The sequence below is a fragment of the Diadema antillarum genome, unplaced genomic scaffold, assembly GCF_040938485.1.
Source record: "Diadema antillarum isolate AM-2024a unplaced genomic scaffold, OU_Dant_1.0 seq00001064_RagTag, whole genome shotgun sequence".
In the NCBI taxonomy this organism is placed as follows: Eukaryota; Metazoa; Echinodermata; class Echinoidea; order Diadematoida; family Diadematidae; genus Diadema; species Diadema antillarum.
The window spans coordinates 340,274-350,755 of NW_027271890.1; the positions used below are offsets into that span (position 1 = coordinate 340,274).

At 36.6% G+C, this 10,482-nt stretch overlaps 1 protein-coding gene across 1 annotated transcript; it reads right to left on the reverse strand.

Moving 5' to 3' along the window:
* Nucleotides 1-1,288: 1,288 nt before the first annotated feature.
* On the reverse strand, nucleotides 1,289-9,918 carry LOC139743267 (BET1 homolog). Its single transcript, XM_071653762.1, has 4 exons — nucleotides 9,737-9,918; nucleotides 7,091-7,200; nucleotides 5,201-5,257; nucleotides 1,289-1,919 (listed from the first exon to the last, which is right to left on the reverse strand). The coding sequence occupies exons 1-4, from the start codon at nucleotides 9,756-9,758 to the stop codon at nucleotides 1,764-1,766; spliced, it is 345 nt and encodes a 114-aa protein (XP_071509863.1). The 5' UTR covers nucleotides 9,759-9,918; the 3' UTR covers nucleotides 1,289-1,763.
* Nucleotides 9,919-10,482: the final 564 nt, after the last annotated feature.

Sequence of the window (10,482 nt, forward strand, 5' to 3'; positions counted from 1 at the left end):
TACACAAAAACTGGCAATGGAATGTCTGGAAACGGAAATTTGAATTCGACATTATGACATCTATTCAGATGGAAATATTTCTTACATAATATTATCATAATAATTATTGTTTTTATCATTATTAAATTACCATTACTAAAACCAGACACCAGAGCAATTTCTTTGAAACATACCGTATTCAGGTGGGTCAAAATATGTACACTCTGTACCATAGACATTTAATTTTAATGATTATCCATATTTTATGACTGTACTTTTAAAGGCATAATTTACCATTTGTAGATGAAACAAAACCCAACATTAGTGCTTTAAAATAGTTCTAAAATGTGAATTAGGGATAGAAACAACCACTGTAAAAATTTGAATCCGTGTAATCGATGTTAAGTATTGTTAAATACACAAAATGTGAACAATAGTTATAATAAGAATGCTTCCAGACTAAACCGTATACAGTTATGGTTTATTGAGAAAAATGCTGATATCTCCGCATATTTTAGGCTTTATTGCAAAAATTGTATATGGTAGGATGTTTTGTGATACAACAGACCTACACATATGCATCAAATGTGATATCTTGAACATTTTTGAAATCATTGCTCCCAAAGGTAAACTGGACCTTTAATATCTCTCCTGGTGACAATAATCTGCCAGAAAGAAGTCGTCTTTTCAATTTTTGAAATGCTGCATGACGTGTTTACGGGGACCACACTATAATATCTGACTAAACAAAGGTAACATTGAAGATGTTGGCACATATTTTTTCTTACTTTGAAGTCACATTGTACAAAGGAATAATGCTAATTTCATATGGCAGAAATTATAAGTATTTGTAAAAATGCATCCCTCTTGGTTTGAAAGGTATGAAGCCAAAACCACAAATAATTGTTAACAAAGGAGACAATCAACTGTCTACTAGCATGTGAGAAAGTAATGGAGAGAAAGACAGCTTTCAGTTATCTCTGTGGGATTTTTTACAAGATAATACAGGTACAGTATCACGTTACCATGCATCATACAACCCACTCAAAAGGTCGCTGGGCCAGACACATACATGTTCCAGACTGTAATAAAGGTTAGTTTCTACGAGAAGGTTCTCAGCTTCAAATAACTCTATCAAACTGCAAAATCACAGGTTCCTAACCCATCAAAAAAGTAAAGAAAAAAAAGCCAAATAAATGATGGATTTGATTATCAAACATCTAGGAATGCAATGTGCAGAAAAGGGATAAGAGAAGTTGAGGGTCTATTCAAGTCCTTGTAGCCATGCAGTCAAACAATTCAAACACTGTTAAAGTCTGAGGACATAACTATTCTAAAAACCCCATGTACTTGTTTAACTTGGACTGTCAATGCCTAGTAGTTCATACATATTTTGACTCAAATACAAGTACTTATCCAGAGGATGATATCTCAAAGTGCTTTGTATTTATTGGGAAAGGTGACTTCAATCTAAAATCAGCCAATAATGATAATGATAATGCACAACAACTGTGAACAGCACTTTGTGAGTCTGCAATGCAGGGTCACATGAGTCTTCAAATGAATCAAATACTGCCAAGAAATCTCATGATCTTAATACTAGAACATTATGCATGTATCAACACAACTTGTTCAATCTTGAGCAAAACAAAAACAAAAACAAAATCTTCATAGACTGAGTGATGGACCACTTACAAGTATCATTAGATAGAATGTTCCTCTATGTAGTATGTACAAGTACACTGGCACAAAGTGAAGACCAGTGCCGACCATGAGTTCAAAGGTCACCTTGTCTTGAGAATGACGTAGATGATAAAGAAGACGAAGGCAGCAAACAGGAATAGGTAAAGGTAGTGGCACTGCAGACCAGATCGTGACAAGCGGGTAAGACGCCCCATAGTAGCTCTCAAGAATCCACCCCCGGCATCGAATTCATGCTCCTGAAACAGACGAAAGAATATCAAGGGCATTATATGTATGGGCATTACCATGCTTTTACAAGCTTGACACAATAAGAAATTCCTTTCCAATTGAAGCACTTACTGTACACAACCTCGTCACCTTAAAGTAGCTTTCTTCTTATAAAAATGAGATATTACTGATACCTATTACAAATTCATAGTGCCTGATCCCTCTACACCTTCTGGCTAATGTCTCCCAAGTACTACTATGTGGCTATCTTCAGCATTGTTGGTTTGTTGTTTTGTCTTTGTTTTGTTCTACACTGGATATATATTTTTGTTCTCTCTCTCTCTCTTTAATTTCATGATCTGTTGGTGTCACAGGACTTGCATTAGAGTGGTTTCAATCTTACCTTGCCAGCCGTTCACAATATGTTAAGATCAATGACAGTAACTCTGATCCGGCTGCACTTACTTGCGGAGTCCCGCAAGGGTCTGTAGGTGGACCACTTCTATTTTCACTATATCTTTCAAGGATTAGACACATTTTTTAAAGACACGACATTCAGTATCACTGTTATGCAGATGATATACAAATATTTGTATCCTTTTCACCAACCAGGACTGAACTCACTGAAGCTGTAAAACGATTGGAATTATGTATTGATGATGTTAAGGCATGGATGGAAAGAAATGGTCTCAAATTTAATGACAGTAAGTCAGAATTTATTCTGATAGGATCAAAACAGATGTTGTCTAAAGTGAATTCTGATACATGTTTTGTTAGAATTGGCAATACAAGGTGTAGTAATATCAAGCCTTCGAACAAAGTTCGTAATCTTGGTGTTGTTTATGATGCAAATCTAACATTCAAAGACCACATTTCATATGTATGCCAATCTGTAAGATTTCATTTGAAAACCTGGGCTCAATTCGGAGATATTTAACTAGATCAGCAGCAGAAAAACTGATGCATGTTCTTATTTCGTCTCGTCTAGATTTCTGCAATTCTCTGTTTTGCAGCCTTCCACAAAAAGAACTCAGTAAACTGCAACGTCTTCAGAATTGTGCCGCTAGATTACTTACTTTCAAGAAGAAAACTGTGCATACTACCCCAATACTTCGGTCCCTACACTGGCTTCCTGTAGAAAAACGTATTAACTTCAAGATTCTTCTTCTTGTTTACCGTACATTGCGTAAATTTGCCCCTGTCTACCTTCAAAATACTCTTCATCTTCACCAACCACCACGTAATCTCCGTTCATCAAACTCGCTAAAATTACAGGTACCTCGAATCAAGCATAATTGGGGGGATCGGGCTTTTTCATATATGGGCCCAAAACTACGGAATGGCCTACCAAAATCTCTTAGAGAAGCATCTTCCATTGATAGTTTCAAAAAGAATCTCAAGACATATATTTTTAATTTGAATTGGAAATATTGTATATCTGTATGTATAGTATGTGTACGTATATAAGACTATATATGTTTGTTAGTTTATTGTCTTATTATTTTCTGTGATACTGTTGTAACGTGACACAATATGTACTCTGTTCTATAGCGCCTTGAGTATCTTTTTTAGGTAGAAATGTGCGCTTTATAAGAGTCTCACTCACTATTATATTATTATGTGACCCTGCACCTCAAAACAAACAAAAAGTCGCCAGACATGAATTTTTAGTTAAGACCATATTCTGAAAGAGCAGACTTTAAGCTTTAAAATGATGTATAACTCAAATCAAATGGACTCTCTTAACCTATCTAAATATTGGAAAGAAAGCACAAACTCAGGAAAAGTGTGAATCGAGAAAAGAGGCTCTGAAGTACAGTGTCTATTCAAGCGCTTAATCCCTACCAAACCGTGCGGGCTGTGCCATGAATGGGACAAAAAACAGGAAGTAAACCACCAGAGTAACACTGCCCCCCCCCCCCCCCCCCCCCCCGGACAATGAAGGGATTATCAAATTAAACTGCAATTAAGCATGCCTCATTAACACATTCTGTTCATAATTAATGCCAACTTTCAAAGCAATAGCACTATCCTTTCAAAAGTTATTAGAGTTGAAAGTGAAGCGTGTGGACAAGGTTTTTTCAGAAATGAAAAAGGGATTCTAAAGACATACCTAATCACACTATTCTACCAAAAATGTTCGAGATAAACTGCTAACAAAACACACTTTCCTGACCGTTTTATGATACCAAATTTTAGCATAATGTAAAAGAAGACCCACTCTTTCAGAAAATATGAAAAAGTCAAGTTTGGCTAGGTTGACCCATTTCACTTATTTTCAGTCCTCAGGCAAAATCAGTGTGTGCGACTTTATGTTCGTTTTGAGGTGCATGGTCACATATGATACATATCTGAGAGTTTAGACAAAAGAACATATAGCAGAGTACACAGTTACTGTATGCAATGGACAATACTAACCATATCATGAATGAAGTAAGAATATGACAGTGAAACATAATTACACAAAATCTGGAAAATGATAAAATACTAAAAGCAGGCATGCACTTTTTAGTATCCTAAGCAGACAAGTGTGTGTTGGTTTTTTATTTCTTTCTTCCAAAGCCACCGTGGTAAATTCTCACTTGCAATGTTTCATTAGTTTAAATATAATACAATAATGGTATCATGCTGTAATATCTGTCATCATCAGCTTATTTGCCGTACATTTGAGGAATGTTCTTATGAAAATGGCATGTTTGAAAAAAAAAAAAAACCAAGAAAAAAGTTTGCTCTCTGAAGTTTTAAAGGGAAAGTTATTAATGGACAGGTACAAGAGGTGTACATGTATACAGGGCAAGTGAGAGTACAGTGCTCTCTTTATTTAAAAAAAAAAATGATAAAACAAAAAATTTGGTGCTGACATTGACATTCAGAACTTTGTTCTATTTGCATTGCCTTTTCACCATGAAGTGAAATGATCTGTTATTACAAATGACATGTATTCTTTGCAAAATCAGTTTGTTGTATTGAGAGTGCATTATATAATCCATATCATTCCTGAACATTCCATGGAAGGGTTGCGGGTGAAATTTCATTCAAATGAAGTGTTTATTTGCAAAAGGGGTTAGATCCACTTTTAGTACCGTACTTTTAAAAAAAATAGGTTTATTTGTGAGAATTTGTACACAAGTGTAGGGAAAATCAAAGTTTAATTTTGCTATAATTTCTATTCAAATGTTTGTCTGGATTTGAAATTTTCACTGTAACAAACTCAAATGGAATTCTGTGCAGTGATGCTAATAACTCAATTTTCATCAAAAATGGATCTAACCCCTTTTGCAAATGAGCTCTTCAAATATAAATCACTTACCATTTCATTTACCAACTTGTTCTGCTCTCTCACTTCGTTTCCAATGTCAATGCTCAACTGTTTTGTGTTTCAACGATAACACAGAATTGACCACATGAGACAATATGTCAAACTCATAAAACATTTTCTATTATTTTTCTATAAGCTTCTGTCATTACAATTATGCAAAATCTTCTTTCTACAAAAGATGTCAGAAAGAGGCTTCTGGATCAGTAAAATTTGATTACACAGTCATTTCATCAATCAAATACCAAGTTTCTCCATACAGAAATCAAATAGAATCATATCAAACTATATCTGTAATAGCCCAAAATATATGCACAAGATATATTTGCATGATCAAAATGATAACTTATGGTAACACTTAATTTCTGTCCACTACCGAAATGGCCAAGCACTTTATTTCTTTATATCACTACAAACGTATTTCTCACTCTTTGTACAAGCTTGAAAGAATTCCACAAAAAACAAGGAAAAGTAGAAATTACGCAGTGCGTAACATATGTCCCCGCCGGAAGTAGCATTTTGTAACAAAATGTGCAATATAGGTAAAAAATCAAGGTCAAAGGTCAAAGAAGTCAAAGGTCAAAATTCTGTGTAGAAGTTTTGAAGCCCTCACCTAGTGCCATCACATAAAGCAAATGGAATCGAAATTGGGTTAGAAATGGCGAAGGAGTAGCATTGTGTAGCCAATGTACACTATAGGTCAAAAATCAAGGTTAAAGGTCAAAGAAGACAAAGGTCAAAATTCTGTGTAGAAGTTTTGAAGCCCTCACCTAGTGCTATCACATAAAGCAGATGGAATAGAAATCGGGTTAGAAATGGCGAAGGAGTAGCATTCTGTAGCAAAATGCACAATATAGGTCAAAAATCAAGGTCAAAGGTCAAAATTCTGTGTAGAAGTTTTGAAGCCCTCAACTAGTGCCATCATATAAAGCAAACGGAATCGAAATCGGGTTAAAAATGGCGAAGGAGTAGCATTTCGTAGCAAAATGTACAATATAGGTCAAAAATCAAGGTCAAAGGTCAAAGAAGTCAAAGGTCAAAATTCTGTGTAGAAGTTTTGAAGCCCTCACCTAGTGCCATCACATAAAGCAAACGGAATCGAAATCGGGTTAGAAATGGCGAAGGAGTAGCATTTTGTAGCAAAATGTACAATATAGGTCAAAAAATCAAGGTCAAAGGTCAAAGAAGTCAAAGGTCAAAATTCTGTGTAGAAGTTTTGAAGCCCTCACCTAGTGCCATCACATAAAGCAAACGGAATCGAAATCGGGTTAGAAATGGCGAAGGAGTAGCATTTTGTAGCAAAATGTACAATATAGGTCAAAGGTCAAGGTCAAAGGTCACGACTGAAATTCTGTGTAGAAGTTTCAAAGCTCCCATGTAGTGCTATCATATAAAGCAAACAGAATCAAAATTGGCTCATAAATGACAGAGAAGTAGCAAATTGAAGATTTTGATCACACACGGACGCACACACGGACACACGGACGGACGGACGGACGGACGGACACACGGACGGACGGACGGACGGACACACGGACACACACACGTACGGAGCCCGTTTCATAGTCCCCTGCTCGAACTCGTTCGGCGGGGACAAAAATATGTGTATACAGAAAGAAAAGAGTCAAAGGGGAAAAAAGTCTTGTTGTACAAAAGACTTTAAATCACATGGTTTCACCTATTCAATTCAATTCAAATTCTAATTCAAATATACAACAACAACTATACAACAAAGTTCCATTAAACTTTCCTACACAAGATTTGAGCATTTCAGTTGTTGCAAGTGCAAGTATAATGTAGAGAGCTGTAGCTATCGTACCTGTCAGTTGACCACACATCAAATTATGCAATAAAAGACTGATCTTTGGAGTTTCCATATCTTACCGACTTCAAGGCGCTAACTTTAGAGCGCAGTCCCTCGGCGAGCTGTTCGTTTTCTTCCTCAATGGCATTGTAATCGCCGTAACCTTGACTACCCCCGGAGCTGGCACCACCTACACATTGTACATTGAGATACACATCAATGCATCGAGGATGTTTAAAAATGCTTATCATACAGTACATGTACATGTATGTATGTACAGGGGCAGATCCAGGAGATTCTTAAAGGGGAGGTGCCTTTACAAAATTAAATGGGGGGTGCACACGCCCTCCCCCCCCCCCCATATTTTCTTTTCATTTCTTTTGTTTTAACAAAATATAAAGTGGATCTGCCACTGTACATCATACAGTGCAACCTCATTATTAAGAGGTCCGACATATACAGTTGTATCGTATGCAACATCCTTCAATAACATAATACACTGTATGGGTGTTTTTTGAAGGTCCTGACTCTTTGTTTACTAATCATGTAAACCTGATTTACTAAGAAACCTATTCATGTTTTAACATATGGTTATTGTCATGGCTTTTAGGGACTCTTTACAACAAATGAAAAACAAGAAATGTCGCTATGGCGACTGATGCCTCTGCCATAATGCATGATTCTCCCAATAGGTGTATAGTACAATGTCTTCACAATGTGTGATGACAGTTTCACATTTAACTGGCAAAATATCGAAATGACAGGTTTGTCAGAAATATCTTGAATGTTCACTTTCCATGATCTAAGCTTGCTATAACTGTCTATTAAAGAGCGCAGGTACACATATTTGGGGAATTGAAAATTTTTACTTGACTTCTGACGGACCTTATCATAAGTTCATGCATTGAGTGTAATTTTCAAGGTATGAAGAAAGAGTGTAATTACAGTACAAAATATATCTTCTTTTTTTTTCATTTAAATCTGACCTTTGACCCTTAGCCTTTGACCTTTGACCTTCTGGCTGGAAATTTCCAAGAGAATCTCCATTAAGTAATACATGTACATAAATTGAATTTTAAAACTAATATTGCAATCATTGCTTAAACTAGTACATGAGGGAAATAGTAACATTTTGAGGAGTTGACCTTGACCTTTGACCCCCCTATAAACTAATGACCCATGACCCCTAAATTCCCTAGATAATCCCTGCCAGTCAGTACATGCATATGTACCAAGTTCCATGAAGATACATTCAACCATTTGCGAGAAAAGTGATATTGCAACATTTTCACCTAACCTTTGACCTTTTGACCATTGACCTTATCACATGAAACTCTCTCTGGACAATCTTTACGCAGTAGTACATGTCTAAACTAAGTTTCAAGAAAATAACGGTGGGCATTGCATAGATATGAGGGAAATAGCAACATTTTTAGCATTTGACCTTGACCTTTTGACCTTTGTCCTCTTGCCAATGTCACTAAAATCTACTCAACTAATTGTTCCATCATACAACATCCTTGGACCAAGTTTGGTGAAAGCTGCTTCATCCAATTTTGAGTTATCACATAAACAGATAAATTTTAGGATTTGACCCTGATCTTTGACCTTTGACCTCTGTCCGATTTCACTGGAAAACCAATTAAGTAATTGTCCCATCATCCATCATCCTCCAACAAAGTTTGGTGAAATTTGCTCCATCCAGTCTTGAGTTATCGCATAAACGGATGCAATTTCATGATTTGACCTCGACCTTTGACCTTTGACCTTTAGCCGATTTCACCCAAAATCTAATCAAATCATTGCCCCGTCATACTTCATACTTGGACCAAGTTTGGTAAAATTCCAGTAAACATTACTCAAGTTATCGCATAAACGAAAGCGGTCGAACGTACGTACGGACGTACGGACGGACAACCCGAAAACATAATGCCTCCGGCACCACTTTGTGGCGGAGGCATAAAAAAAGGAAAAGAAACAAAAACTTTCCAGTATTATACCTCTGGTGAAGATCGCTACAAGTCCATGTGTAGGGTAGTGCCAAGTATTCTCTCCACCGTATGGAAGACCTTTAAAATGACAGCTTCTGCACCATCAATGTTGACAATTCCCTCTATTTTTTTTTTCTCACTCTCTCCCTCTCTTTCCCTCATGTTGCTGTACTATTAAACTCATCAAGCCCAGAAGAGTATGTGCTGCAGATATCATAATCATGTCATCAGTGAATACCACCACTGATATTTGATACCATACATATATCTTATACTGGACAAATAATCACTTCTTGATTTTATTTCATCTCCATACAATAAGAAAAAAAAATCCAAAAACTTGCCAGTTTGTAGCAGAAACAGGAAGCATCATCTCCAAAAAAAAAAAATGTGCTGCAAAATTTTGTTTTTTCATGACTAGTTACACATTTATACGTAAGAATTAGGAAGCATTTGATGAAACTAGAGCTGTAATACCTAGTACCGTACAATGTAAACAGCTGCATGTGACCAAAACAGGGCCCAACTGGAAGAAAATTATTTCATTCACACTCATGAAATACTACAAGTATCCTTGCAGCAAAGAAATCACAAAACAAATGAAATAAAAAGACATTTACACCAAGAAAAACAGTTTGGTCTATGAAACTACAATGGTGAATTTTTTGCTTGCAAAGTGAATTACAATACAATCAAACACAAATACTTAGCCAATGGTACAACTGTACATCTCACCTCCACCGGCTGCCCGCCTCATTTTGAGTCCTCTCTGAGCTGTTGTTGACCTTTGACCTCTGTGCTCTCTTGTTGACCTTTGCCCTCTGGCTTGATGAGTGCTGTTCTCTTGATTGCACAACCCTTACTCGTAAGTTTTCTTCTTAGGGAACACAATGCTTTGGGCTTGGTTTGAAATCTTTTACAACCATCCCAGCTATTTCACTGTATCATGCCAACACAGCGAAGGCAACATGACATCTGCTAGATATGAAGAAAGAGTGTTTGTTTAATTGTTAATGTTTGAAGAAAAATAAAAAAACAAGATAGAATGGGTCTAAATTACTTCATGAATATAAATATAGGCCCCTAAACATTCACATTGATAGACTCTATACCGGTACTAGACCAGTGCAGTAGACATGAGGATCTAGTATGTGTGTACTGCTACTCGATCTAGACCTAGACTCTTTAATTTGCATTACAGTAATTGGCTCCCTGTTTGCCGATACTGCGGTTCCGCCTTACAGTGATAATTATTTATTATACCAATACCATACGCCATGGGCTTGGACATGGTACTCTGTCTCTAACGTTAGGCACTAGCTTCATCACTCAGCATGTTCAGTTCACATTTGAGCAGTCGAGCAGCTGCTAAGTGAGCGTGACCGTTGTTGACTTTTTGTATACACTTTTTATCACAGTATTCATCATCGTGCCTTGTGGACTTGGTCTTGGACATCATTGATTGCATCCTCATCATGGTC